The sequence below is a fragment of the Haemaphysalis longicornis genome, unplaced genomic scaffold, assembly GCF_048455015.1.
Source record: "Haemaphysalis longicornis isolate Haplotype H1 unplaced genomic scaffold, Haemaphysalis longicornis Haplotype H1 scaffold_4, whole genome shotgun sequence".
Lineage (NCBI taxonomy): Eukaryota > Metazoa > Arthropoda > Arachnida > Ixodida > Ixodidae > Haemaphysalis > Haemaphysalis longicornis.
Genome location: NW_027526361.1, coordinates 220,280,199 through 220,293,300, shown reverse-complemented (window position 1 = coordinate 220,293,300; position 13,102 = coordinate 220,280,199). Strand labels below are relative to the sequence as shown.

Sequence of the window (13,102 nt, the reverse complement as noted above, 5' to 3'; positions counted from 1 at the left end):
TACTCCCTCTCGAGAACGCCCTTCTATCGTCCGTACACGCGTAAGGGAGGGCCCAAATTCACGCAAACAGCTGTCGTTCAGCCATTTGCCGAATATTCAATTAGGCGCCACAACCTTCGGGTCAAAAGCCTGTGCGCAGGCGAGCAAGCACGCGGCGGCGAGTACACATGACTCCGAAGGGTGGAGGCGAAACGCGGCGACTACCGAAAGCAGCCGTTCCTACGGTGGCGTGCGACAAAGAGATTTTGCGGGAAAGCCGCCGCTGCCGTGCCGTCATACGACGACAATTACCCCTTCGTTGTTCGCCGCGGCATTCTCGGCATCCAGACAAGCCGTCTCCCGAACGTGCCGCAGCGAATTCACGACGACCACACTGTAGTGTTGGCAGTGCAGTGCCTCTAGACCCAGCAGCGGGGGTCTGTCCTTTCACGCACCAGGCCGGGGCGCGTGGCCAATGGCCTCGTGAGTGAACCTTACACTTACCAAAAAATTTTACAATCTTTAAAAAATTCATTGTGATTTTCACACTTCTCATGTTACTCTCTCTTCGAATAGACAGAGTTTTAAACAACAAATTCCTAGCCCCAAGAAAGAAATATACGGAAATTTAGAGGATTAATTTTCGAAGATGAATCAACTGACTTCTATGTCGTTGGACATGTTGGTGCTCTAATAGCGACAATGTCAAGTGAACGCGCGGTAATTTGCGATACGCTCTGCAGACACTGAAACCCTGTGAAGGGACAGGACAGTTTTGATAGTGTGGTATTTTTGTTAAAAATGCAGTTGGAGGGCTTATAACAAGATTCTACTTGTCGGTCATCTACAGGCGACGTGAGCCGTAGCGTGCAACAGGAAAATGAAAGTTACGCGTCGGCAGTAACCGACGTGAACCTCCTTCATGCGTTCCAGCTTCGCAGTGCAGTGCAGGGGCGCAGCCTGATAGAACAGGCGTCGTGCTGCCTAGCCGTGGCCGAGCAGGCGTTGAGTTTCCGCATCGAAAGCGTGGACGCCGACAAGCTGCTCGTGCTCGTCACCGATGCCGCTACCATCGAGTACCGCATTCGTGACCGGCCAGGTATTTCGGTCGACTGCGCCGGTCTCAAGGCACAGGTGGCGGGATGCCTTTCGTTTTCCGTTGCTGACGGCCGAGGACGAGGCGAGTGTGCTGCCCTTGTTCTATGTTCTACGTTGACGCTAGTATCGGCAAGGTTTTCCGGCACCTATGATGGTCGCTACAAAGTTCTATATGTGTGAAGACAGTCTTCATGTACAGCGCACGAGAATAGAATACAAAAGAAGAGACCCAGACTGACTGCAGACTAAAAATAAAAGATTTAATAGGAAGAGTGAATACATACACAACCAGAGCAAGGATAATACATAATAATGTAGCGCACTCAACACGGACAAAAGAAACCAATAGCCAAACAACCGCGGTGCTTTGTTTATTTCCTTCTTTCCTTATTGCGATGGTGTTTAGTGGGCTACTTTAAAATGTCGTATAACCGGTGTCAACTAGTCGAATTGTCGATTCTGCTATAATAAGTACACCTCAAGATTCCAATCTTCCCTCTTTGATGGTCAGTCAGATATTCGAGTTGCTTGCCCAATAATGCTAAAGAAGGCATGCTAATGCAGTTGTCTTCAAGTCTATAATTGCCAAAGAAACCGGTTATTTTGTCCTGTTCCTATGCTCGGTGCATGAAGAATGACAAAATAGCAGCTAGTCCTCCAGTCAAAAGTCACGTGGGGAGAGTCTTATTTGCTGCTGAACCTCACGTTGGACAGTTCGGTTATTGCTTCACCGAGGCAAAATACCGAAACATGTCACGACTGTGACTGCATCGACACAGCTGGCCCATGCTGAAAGCAAGATGGGCGTTGGGTAACAAAAGCTACTTCACAAAAGTATCATTCTGCGTGTCGTCCAGAAGGACCGGAGAATGCGTGTTGTACCGGTCGACAGGGAACGTGGGGGAGTTTATAAGAGCCTTTACAAGGCGCACCTTATTATTCTGCCATTCCACACGCATGATTGCCAGTACCTAACAAACCGTACAGACTTCCCTTAACCCACCGCGTAGGGCCTACGTTAACCGCACAAAAGGAGGCTGTACGGTGAGGTAGTGAACACGATAGTGCAGCTTAGAGGGTGCCCGGAGGACATTGCGGGAGTACTTTTATCCGCACGCATCTTACGGGCGCAGTGTTACTTCGGTCTGGATAAAGCATGTTCGCATAAGCGCGCCCACGACATGCATGCATACCTGGCCTCGCCGTATGCACGTGTACTGCATGGATATTGGCAAACGTCTGGAAATGCAATCGCAAATACTGTATTGTCGCAATTATAAGTGCAGAAATATATACTCCAATATTTTATTTCCGCTGGGTGTTTTTGGGGATTAGAAGGAGAAGAGTGTGCTGTGTTATTTTTTTTTCTAGTTTTGTTTCTGTAAACTATGCACCTGGAGTCTTAGCCTAAGCCTTGTAGCAAGTTTCAGGTGCGAACCCTCTTAGGTGCTCGGTGTGTCACCGTCTCCTCTCGTCGTCGTGGTTCGTCGCCCCCGCAGTCAGGGTTATAAAACACCGGGGCACTCGTTTTCCAACGCCTCGCACTAGGACGCTTCGTGCTTCAAGCAAAGCTGTATACCTCTACCCCCCAATGGTTTCATATCCGTGGGAAAAGGCGCCAAGGCGCTAAGAATACACTTATACACTGCATGCTTCGCTCGTCCCCAGGTTTCAATTTTGTGGAGACAGCCGGGAATTTTTTCGGGATTTGTTGAAGCTCGTGTCCTTCAGCATGCCGTGGAATGCGCTCCCTGTAGGTCAGAAGGGTACTTCCCCTGCTACTGCCACAAATAAACCAAATCAATTCTGTGTTTACGTTGAATTTCGGATTTTCTTCAAACTTCAATGGCAGGTCCCGAGCTCACATAGCACCTACGGGTAAGTTGGTAGAATCTCCGTTAAATATTTCTTGCATAATCACAGTTGTTGAGACCCGGCCTGCTAATCCTGCGGTACACCAAAACACGTTTTTTTTTATGGCAGGGTTCTCCTGTAGCGGTTGCTCGCTAGGTTGACAGCGACCGGCTGGTGTCCATGTGAGCAAAGAAAGCTTCTGCTAATGGGTAAATAAATGCTGGTGACTGGCACGCTTTTCTTTCTCCCTATAGATGAGCTCTTCCCACAGCTCTACTTACTCCTTGTCATCCCCTTCTAATTGTCCGTGTGTGGGGACAGGCAAACTTTCTGTCATTTTTTTTCCGTGTGTGGCGACAGGCAAACTTTCTGTCATTTTTTTTAGTAAAATTTGCAGCAAGTTCCAAGAAGCAAAATTACTAATTCAAATTTATTTTCGTTTTTTATTTATTTTTGTCTAATCTGCATTTAAACATCGCTCTTGCAGATGGGAAGGACGAAGCACCCTCCCAGGACGAAGGCGCATTCGGCAGCCCTTCTTCGAACGGCAGGTACCTGAAATGTTTTCGCAGCCGGCGACGTGTAAAACTATTGGGGTAACGATGAAAATATGAAATCAGCTGACAATTGCGATTTTACTTACGTGCAACCGTCACACAAAAGATAGCTCATCAAAGTTACGTCAGGCACTCCTATGTGTGCTTAATATGGCTAAATTTATAGATATGTTATTGCTAGCAACCAATCCCTCTTTACTAAACGAAAGACGAGCGACACTTTTCCCGATGCCCCTGCTTCCACTTACATTAACGTCCTAGGCTAACCAATGTTTTCATTCAGTTTCACTGCAGCAGCTGCAGACTCACTGTTCCGACGCGACGTGCGGATTCCTTGTTCCCGGGATTTGGCGTCTTAGATAATAATATAACAGGACGTGTTTGTAATGGAGAGGAGATAGGCTCTCTCTGAACTCTGCGTGTACCATTTAATACAGCCGCTTTACCTGTAAGAGTGGGAGCCTAAGAAGTGCGGCCTGCTACAGGCTCGTGCCTAACAAAATCTTGTTCATGTACTGCTAGTACAGAAAAGACTCACTGGTAATGTAGGCTATTGACGAGTTTATTCGAGTCATAAGTGTTGGAAGGGCACCAGATTAGGCTAGCCGTAAGAGCAATATCGTCAGGATAGAAGTGTGGTCTGCAGCTTTGGAGGGCTAATGCGGAACGCAACAGCGCTGCCCCTGTGCTTAGCTAACACATTATCTGGTGGGAAGAGAGCAAGGTATCGTGAACAAAGTCAAGTTTTTCATATTTGAAGCGCCGAAGCCACACCTAGGCCACTAGGTGCGCCGTAGTGTGAGCTCCGAAATGATTGTTACCTCCTGGGGATCTTCAACGTGCGCCGAAATCTCAGTAAACTGGCGTTTTCGTTTTAGGCCTTCACCTGGAAAGCCGCCATTGCGCCACGTTATCTAACCTGTCACCTTTTATTCATTTATTTATTTATTTATTTACAATATTTCAGGGCCAAGTCGCACTACAGAAAGGAGTGTGTGTGTGTGTGGGGGGGGGGGGGGTACAGAACTATGACATCCAGCAATGGTAGTACATCATAGCATTATTACACACTACCAAATGAGGTTTTGTAGGGCAGTCTTGAATTGGGAATGCTCTGAGATGGCAGGAGTGGAGGCGGGAAAATGGTTCCAGTGAACGCTGGTTCTTGGGATGAAAGAATCATTATAAAGGTTAGTGCGACAAGAAGGAACACCAACTTTGTTTAGGTGGTCTATGCGGGATCAAATATATGTAGGCGGAAGGATAAGCTGGTCTTTCAGGTGAATGATATGGAAAAATATTTTTTTGGAAAAGGCAAAGACGATGATATTTGCGACGTGCCGACAAGTCAGGCAGGCCAAGAAGAGATTTCATTGAGGTGACACTGGCATTACGGCTATAGTTTGATAAAATGAAATGAGTCGCACGATTGTGAATGGTTTCAATGGATTTGGTGAGCGTGACTTTGCCGGGATGCCAGATTGCGCAGGCGTACTCTAATTTTGGACGAACGAATTACTTATAAAGTGTTAATTTAACATCTGACGGCACGAAGTAGAAGTTCCAGCGCAAATACCTGAGCATGCCGTTGGCATTGTTATGTATTCTACATGCATATTCCACTACATGCATATTCCAAAGGAATATGCATATATTCTACATGCATATTCCTTTGGTTCAGCAGCAGAACCCCTTACCCACTGAGCCACCGCTGCGGGCGCTTTCGTGTACCGCAAACAAATTTTGGCAGCTTCGCACTACTTCCGCGAAGACTGGGCATGCAGTGATGTGGCGGCGCCGACTAGCTTGTTATTGGTTCGACTACGTTTATGCGTATTGCCTTGCTTGTATGCTCGGAAAGGTGACCAGTAGCATGGTTATGTATCGAGACTCGGTTAAGTTGTAGGCGTGGTGATATCACTAGGTCCCCGACGAGCAATCCACGCTCGCACATTAAAATATGCACAACGTACGGGAGCTCCTAACTACTGTTCTCCTGCAACTTGCTTTCACCGGCGCTTCGCCGACACGATATTCGGGATGGGACAAAAGTCGTCGCAACAGGTGTCTAGTGGAGGCGCGGCGGTTTTCGCACCGCGCTTCCCCTTGTACGGGTGTGACGCTCTTCTTCTGTCACCCCATCTCTGCCTTCGTCGGAGACCGGCTGTTGCACCTCGCATGAATTTCCGTATTTGCCGCTTGCAGTTCTTCACGACTGTCAGGCCGCATAATTTTTTCCACAGGCTTTCACACCTCTCTCAAAGCGGACGCCGTCATTATCCGCTAGAACTGGCGGCAACCGGCTCCGCGAATTCGGCGTCTGTGCGTCCCACTTGAGGCGCGAAAGCACTTGAACTGGTAAAGAGAATGGCACGTAAAAAATCGCACCACCAACGCTGAACACAGTGATCTCCAAGGTAGAGCCGTGCCGGCGCGCGAGAAAGCGTCATCACTCGGCGAGGATTCCCTGCGCACGTTCGCCGACCCAAAGCTATCTTAAACAGCATCGCTGCTAAACGTCCACAAATCCCATTCCTCAACAAGCACAGTTGTTGAGGGCAGACAGCTAAAATCATGGCGACATAGTGTTAGCTCAGGTGGATGACTCACTGAGACTACATAGCAGGGTGACGTCCTCGTGCAGGAATCATGGGAGTTTAGTATAGATTAGTATTGCTCGTTCCACAACAGGCGTTCATCCGGACCAGTTTGAAGACAGAGTTACTCAACCCAGGTGTGAATGACTACGCGAGGCCCCGATGTCGGTCTAGACAGCGTCGATCACCCTTTTTGAAAATTTCTAGGTGCAAGGAAACGAGCAAAACCATTGGAAGGATTATGTATAGGGCGCCAACGGCATTCCCAATTATTATTTTTGTGTTGAGGCGTTTTCTTTTCAGGCTTTTTTATTTAGAAGATAGTTTGATAGGGAGAGAGAGAGAAGAGAAACAACATTTATTTGTCCAACATGGTTTAGAAGCAAAAAAGGCGGAGCCTCTTCAGCCCCATCAGACGGCGGCCAGAAGTCCATGGGCTCCGGCGGCGTCTTCGGCCAGTTGGACCGACCGGATCTGTACGTCCGGGTCGGAGCTGCACAGAACGATCTCCCACTGCTCTTCAGTCTTAATTAGTAACGAAGCACCTAACGGGTTCTTCTCGTGGGGACGTTCCCAAATAATATGGCGTAGGTCTGCCCTGCCCGTACATAGCTTACATTCACAAGAATATCATTTGTTGAGAGTGCAGTAAGCGGGGGGATACTTAACCCTTTCCAATCTGTAATTAATAATTATGTGTCTATACGACACCATCCGCTCCCTCCCCATCCCAGTGCGCGAGAAGTGCTCAGATTTTTCCTCGGCGTGATCGGCTCGGTTACCCAAACCTCAAAAAATCAGAAACATTCACCAACGCAGGCTTTACAGTTATAAGTGTAAATGTCAGAAGGTAAAAGGCGGGCAAAAGTTGGGTTAAAAATTGTCCTGCGTGCCCATACACCGCATGTAAAGATAAAAATGCGTATGAAAAAACGCAATGCCAGGCGGTGGAGCACAGATTCCTTGGGATCTTTAACGTATGAAGTGGGGGCAGTTGGTTAATTCTGAACATACAGAACAGCGGCAAGAACACGATGACTAAGAGTGATCAGCGCTTGTCTGTGCTTGCTTCACTCTTAGTCCTCGCTTTTTGGGCTGCTTTGTATTCTCTAACGTGTTTACAGCGCGTGACCTGTCATTGTTTTTCGCACTATTAACTAATCAAACGTGTGAGTGTAGGCTATCCCTTGTCACGTTGCCATTAAAAGCGTGTGTTAATTGTGATTTGCTTTCTCTTTTGGAAGACAGTTCTTTATCATAGTCTAATTTTCGACTCTCAATACCCAGCCATCTTCAAAGCGACTTGTTGCATGTGGAGAGCTGCCCCCATTTCGCTGTCATTCGATAGTTAGCCTGGGAACACATTTCGAGATATCAAGTGAGTTGGGATGCATCTCACTGAATGTAGGGGCCAGTTGGAAATTTATCCTTTGGCACGTTTATATACAGTCCCTCAATCTAGTTTGACTCCCTATGTCACTCCAAGCTCATTGCTGAAATGCACAGGATTTGCTTCTTATCACTTTGAGAACAACGACAAAAAACAGCGCGAAGTTGTGGTCTCGTCCATTCGGTCTCATGTCTGTATATCGTGCAGCTAAGCGCCATTCATTCAGGGGGCACCCCTAAGTGAAGAGAATCTAAAGCCAGAATCGCTGGTGTGATGCGGACCCGCCTTACACATCCAGAAGCTTTTTCCCTGGTCGATGATTGTATTTTTAATCTAAAGGGCCCTTCATCCCGTTTAAATCACAGTCGTCTAATAGCCACATTACCGGAAGTACATCAGCATTTAGCTCTTCCTTTTTTCCTAACGCTGTAACACTATGAAACGCGTTACCCGATGATATCGCCACATTCACTGATAATAAACGTTTCAGAGATAAACTAGAAACAGATATTCTCACTCAAGGTTAACCTTCAAGTTCTACTGCTGTAACAGATATTTTGTTCAAGATGTATTGTTCAACTTAATCATTGTGCTCTGCTTCGTCCAATTGTTAACTCAGTAAAATTATGTAACACTTGTTTTGCGATGCTCCTACCTTAGCCAATGTTTTGAACTGTGGGGCTCTAGTGCTTTTGTGTTCTTGCATGTTTTTTTCTGTTTTCAACAATATTTAGGTTCTGTTGTATTTCTGTAAACACTGTTTCATGACCCCCCCCCTTATGTAATGCCTTCGGGCCTTTAAGGATAGAATAAATGAAATGGAACGAAATGAAATGAAATACTACTTTGCCTAAGTGGAAAGAACTAACCTTTGGCAACTCAACCAGCTGAATTCCGTCTACGAAAGGCATTTTTACAAATAAAAACGGAAACATCGAGCAAACTCAAATTTCGCTCTACAGTAAGGTTATATGCGGGGGAGTGAAGTAGTATATGCCTGCAGTAAAAATACAGATATGACGTGCGATTGCAAGCGGCATTCAGTAGATGCAACAAAACAAAACTAGGGGCGCCCCGCGACAATACTCGAGTGATGTTTCTTGGCGGTGGCTAAGGCCGGCGGCCGCCATTCGCTGAAGCAATATCGTGTGACGTCATAGAGAAAGTCACCGAAAAGTGGTTGGGGTGTGGCCACTTCGGAATCAGTTTTGTTTTATGTCTCGATTATTTGATTGAAGTTTGCGACAATATTGGTGTCACTGAAGTCGGGACAAAGCAGCTTTTTTAACGAACCAAGCTCGTGCATTGTGTTCATGGTAAAGCCATGCAAACTTCCCAAATGCAAGTTGAACCCAGAAGCTACCTTGTTGGCTACAGAATTGAGCCCTACGGAATGTGCCACCGTGTAATGATGCAGCGCCGCTAGTTCCGGCCCAGCCCGCTTCTTCGGCAACGTGACGTGGCTTGGGGCAGTGGTGGACACCGTTCTGCACAAGCTCGGCACTGAGGTCCCCGCCCACCGAGCTCGCATGGAGGAGCCCATCTTCAACGAGCTGATCTCGTGGAAGGAGCGGCTGCTCCAGTGCCACTCCGCCAACGAGTTCCTGGCGCTGCTACGCCCCTGATGATCACAGGCCACCTGATCCGCATTAAACGCGCTTTCGTTTTTCTTCCGTTTTTACACGCACAAAGACGCGACATTTCTCTACACTTCATTTTGTGACATTGTAAGGATCTTACTAGAAATAGCGTGAAGGATTCCCACACAAATAACGTCAATTTAATCGAAAGCCATAAACTTGACTAGTTGGCGAAAAATTGCTGCCTGCCTCCGGTGTAGAGTCTGCTTGCTGTAGTGTTCGTTTTATCACAATAGCGATACGCAAGACGATCATACTGCAATTATGTATAATTATCCTGCCTTATTTAGCAGGCCCATGTATTATCATGTAAGAAGCCACCGGCTGCGTACCCGCCGCGGTGGCTCAGTGGCTAAGGCGTTGCGCTGCTGAGCACGAGGTCGCGGGTTCGATTCCCGGCCGCGGCGGCCGCTTTTCTGATGGAGGCGAAAAGCAAAAACGCCCGTGTGTACGAGATTTCGGCGCACGATAAAGATCCCCAGGTAGTCAAAATTAATCCGGAGCCCTCCACTACGGCGCGCCTCATCGCCTGCGTTGCGTTGGCGCGTTAAACCCCACAATCAATCAATCAAGCCACCGGCTGCGTGTAGTTGGTTGCAGGTCATTTTGTGTTCTTGCAGCTTTGTTTTCATTTAGGCACAGTTGCACCTGCGCACTTGGCAGGACAGTGAGACACATTCCCTTGCACGCGAAGTTTCGGTAACACTTTTATGCTGGCGCATGCAGGGAGTACGGGAAACAGAACATTTTTCAGACGACTTTCTACACTAAGGAAATCTATAACTCGCCAGCTTCTTCCGTCCATAGGGGCTAAAATCACAATTTACCCCTTGCATCATGTACACACAATGTTCAGTTGTGTATGTTTCCATTCCGCAATGACGACAGCTCCTATCAAAACTCTCAGGTGTAAATAAATAACCTGGTACTACCGCTTGGTGCTGCGTGAATTATCTCCTTAGAGACTCTTCCGTGTTCCCTACCTATGAGCAGTGGGTGGAGCAGCTGACCAGCTCCGAGCTCTCGGACCAGCGCCGACTGGTAGAACGGGCCCGGATGGCCAGCCAGCTCCAAGGCATCTTGGAATGAGGATGCCTCTCACTGGGTGGCGGCCCTACGAACATCCTCCTGCACACTAAATGTTTGTCTCTCTCTCTCTCTCATAGTGTTCTAGGCAAGTAAGATTTACCAAGTAGCCTCGCTTGTGTCTTGCTGTGAACGTAATTTGCATGTGGCTACACGAACCTCAACTCCTGGCACCGAACGAAGGGCGCCGACACACGTAGGGATGTAGGTACTCGTGATGTTTCCCTTTTTGCATTGAATTTTTATTTCGTAAAAAATGTCTCTGCCACTTTAACCTTAACGTAGTTCAAATACCCGGTGCCGCCACACGACAATAAGTGGCACTTCCAATTGTTCACGCTGGTGTGGCACTCGCGCCTTTCGTCACATGCAACTAGCCAGGAACTCGAAGGGTAGCTTTGTATTCAAGTGACCATAAGATTTCGGTTTGTTAACGAGTCAGCGCGCAGTAACTGTGTGTTTTGAAATGTACTCATCGTACTATATAGTTTCCTCTCGAGTAAGGCATCGGTGTCATACTGCACAGCAAGCTTTCCCCTGTGTCAAAACTAGAACGTGAGACTCCATTACTTTGAAGAGAGAGAGCGAGAGAGAGAGAGAGAGAGAGAGAAAGAGAGAGAGAGAGAAAAAAGGAAGGGAGAAACAAACTTTATTGTCCGCAGGACCAAGGTCCACGCCTTAATTTAAGTCTTCGCGTAGTGTTGAAGACATCGCGCGGAGTTGATGCAAAACAGGTGGTTTTTCACTACCACAACCACGTACGTTGAACCACAGACACAAACAAATTCGGCCACCTGTACAATTGAGATTACGAAGATTTGTGAAACAGCACAGCTGGTGGTCTTCACTAGCTTTAACTAATCCTTTTCTTAAGAGAAAGAGGGTAAAAATCGAAGTTTTATCGATGTAAACTGAGTAAATCAAAGAAAAGAACCACGCTTCTAAAGTCCAGCATCCAAACTGCCAGGGTCTGAAGAGAAAGTTCACTTCGACTCAGCCAAAGTCCATGGCCAAATTTCACGCTCCGAACATAAAGGAAATGATGAGCAGCCCGATGCGATGATAACGCCATCAGAAAGACACTGGTTTCAGAACGCGAGCGACCCAGGTTTGATTCCGACCACGGAAAGCGCATGTTTGTACCCCTGCACTCCCCACACCTGCTCGCCAGCTTCTTGTTTCTACGCCACTTTCCGTCATGCTTCTTTGCCTAGCATTTTTCTCCTCTCCACTTTGCTGGCCCGAGTTTCGAGCAACGCCAGGCACCGAGAGAGCTAAATATTGAAGAGATAATCATCATCGTCATCATCATCATCATGTTAATCATCATCACACTACTCAGGCCCACTGCAGGACGACGGCCTCTCCCATTGACCTCCAACTACTCCTATCCTGCACTGCTCTAGTCCAAAGTTTACTCCCCAGTTTCCTTATTTATTCTCTCGATCGTGTTATTGGCCTTTCCCTATTTCAAGATCAATCTCTTGGTGTCCACTCGGTCATCGTTGTTGCCCGACGGTTGTCGGTTCGTCGTCACTGCCGCCACAACTACCACATGCTCAATCGATGTCGCCGAAGAAGTAGCCATTGCCCTGGCCGCCATTTCCCGCCCTGACCAAGTAACCATCCTCACCGATTCGCAGACAGCCTGCCGAAATTACCAAATTGGCCGAATTTCTTCATCAGCACTTCACATCCTCAAAAACTGCTCAACGACCCCTGAAATCCGCATCGTCTGGGCTCGTGCACACGCCGCCATCCCCGGCAATGTAGCGGCTCACGCCGCGGCTCACGATATGATACACCGAGCCATTGCCGACGGTGGCCAATGTTTACCCCCTCACGATCAACCCCACCCACTGAGTGGCTACACGGAGATTCTCGCGCATTACCGGCAAACTCGCTGTCGTCTCCCACCACCACACTGGCGCCTCTCCAGAGAGGACGCTACAACTTGGCGGCGGCTCCAAACGAATACCTATCTGCATCCCACCCGCCTCCACCTCATCTTCTCCACACAATACTCTTCCGTCTGTGCTCACTGTCCCCAGCCTGGCACCCTCTACCATATACTGTGGGAGTGCCAACGAACTCCAGACTTGCCCCTCCCCCTTTCCAACCCGACCTTCGAGCAGTGGAGGGCTTCCCTAGCCAGCCCAGACCCGGATATCCAGCTTAAGTTGGTGACCCGAGCACGGACGGCCAGACGAAGTCCAGGCATCGCGGACTAGGGACGCTTTCCACGGGGCGACGCCCACACATGAGCCTCTGCTGGAGAAGTAAAAATATTTTCTCTCTCTCTCTCTCTCTCTCTCTCTCACTACACGGCCAGTCCAACTCACTTTATTTTTCCTTATTCGAAACATGATATCGTCAACTTTAGTTTGTTCTCTGATCCAGTTTCCTGTCCCTGATTTTTTGTCTTTACATTATTTATGGTCGGTTGAGCCGAGCTAAGTTTGCTTTCGAGTTGTTTAGTAACGCACCAAGTTAGAACACCTTATGTCATAACTGGCATTAGGCACTCATTGTATATGTTTAATTATTGACAGAGGTACCTTACTTTTAATTATCTGGGAGTGCTTCCAGAGTGCTTCCCAACCAATACCTATTCTGCGCGAAATTTCTCTTTCGTAGTTGGGGTCAACGCTATCCATCTGACCACGGTAGTTGTATTCTATTACTTCTTCTAACGCTTCGTTTCCTAAGGTGAAAAGGAAGTTGTTGGAATGCTTATTCCTGAATACTTTATATTTATTCAATTTTATTTTATCCCCACTGTCATACTTTCTGATTGTAGTTAATCAAGCATTGTTTGCAGATGTTCTGCAATCTCACTCTGCGGTACTGTGTCATCCGCAATCCTCACATGGCTCAAGTATTCCCCGTTTATCTTTCAGT

General features: G+C 47.7%; 1 protein-coding gene across 1 annotated transcript in view; it reads left to right on the top strand.

The window, feature by feature from the left end:
• Nucleotides 1-9,168, top strand: part of LOC144180223 (uncharacterized) — a 47,905-nt gene extending 38,737 nt beyond the window's left edge. The window contains exons 8-10 of the mRNA XM_077708603.1: nt 913-1,159; nt 3,419-3,482; nt 8,893-9,168. Coding sequence (XP_077564729.1) covers nt 913-1,159; nt 3,419-3,482; nt 8,893-9,100 — 519 coding nt within the window. The 3' untranslated portion in view covers nt 9,101-9,168. The remainder of the gene's footprint in view (nt 1-912; nt 1,160-3,418; nt 3,483-8,892) is intronic.
• The last annotated feature ends 3,934 nt before the right edge of the window (nt 9,169-13,102 follow it).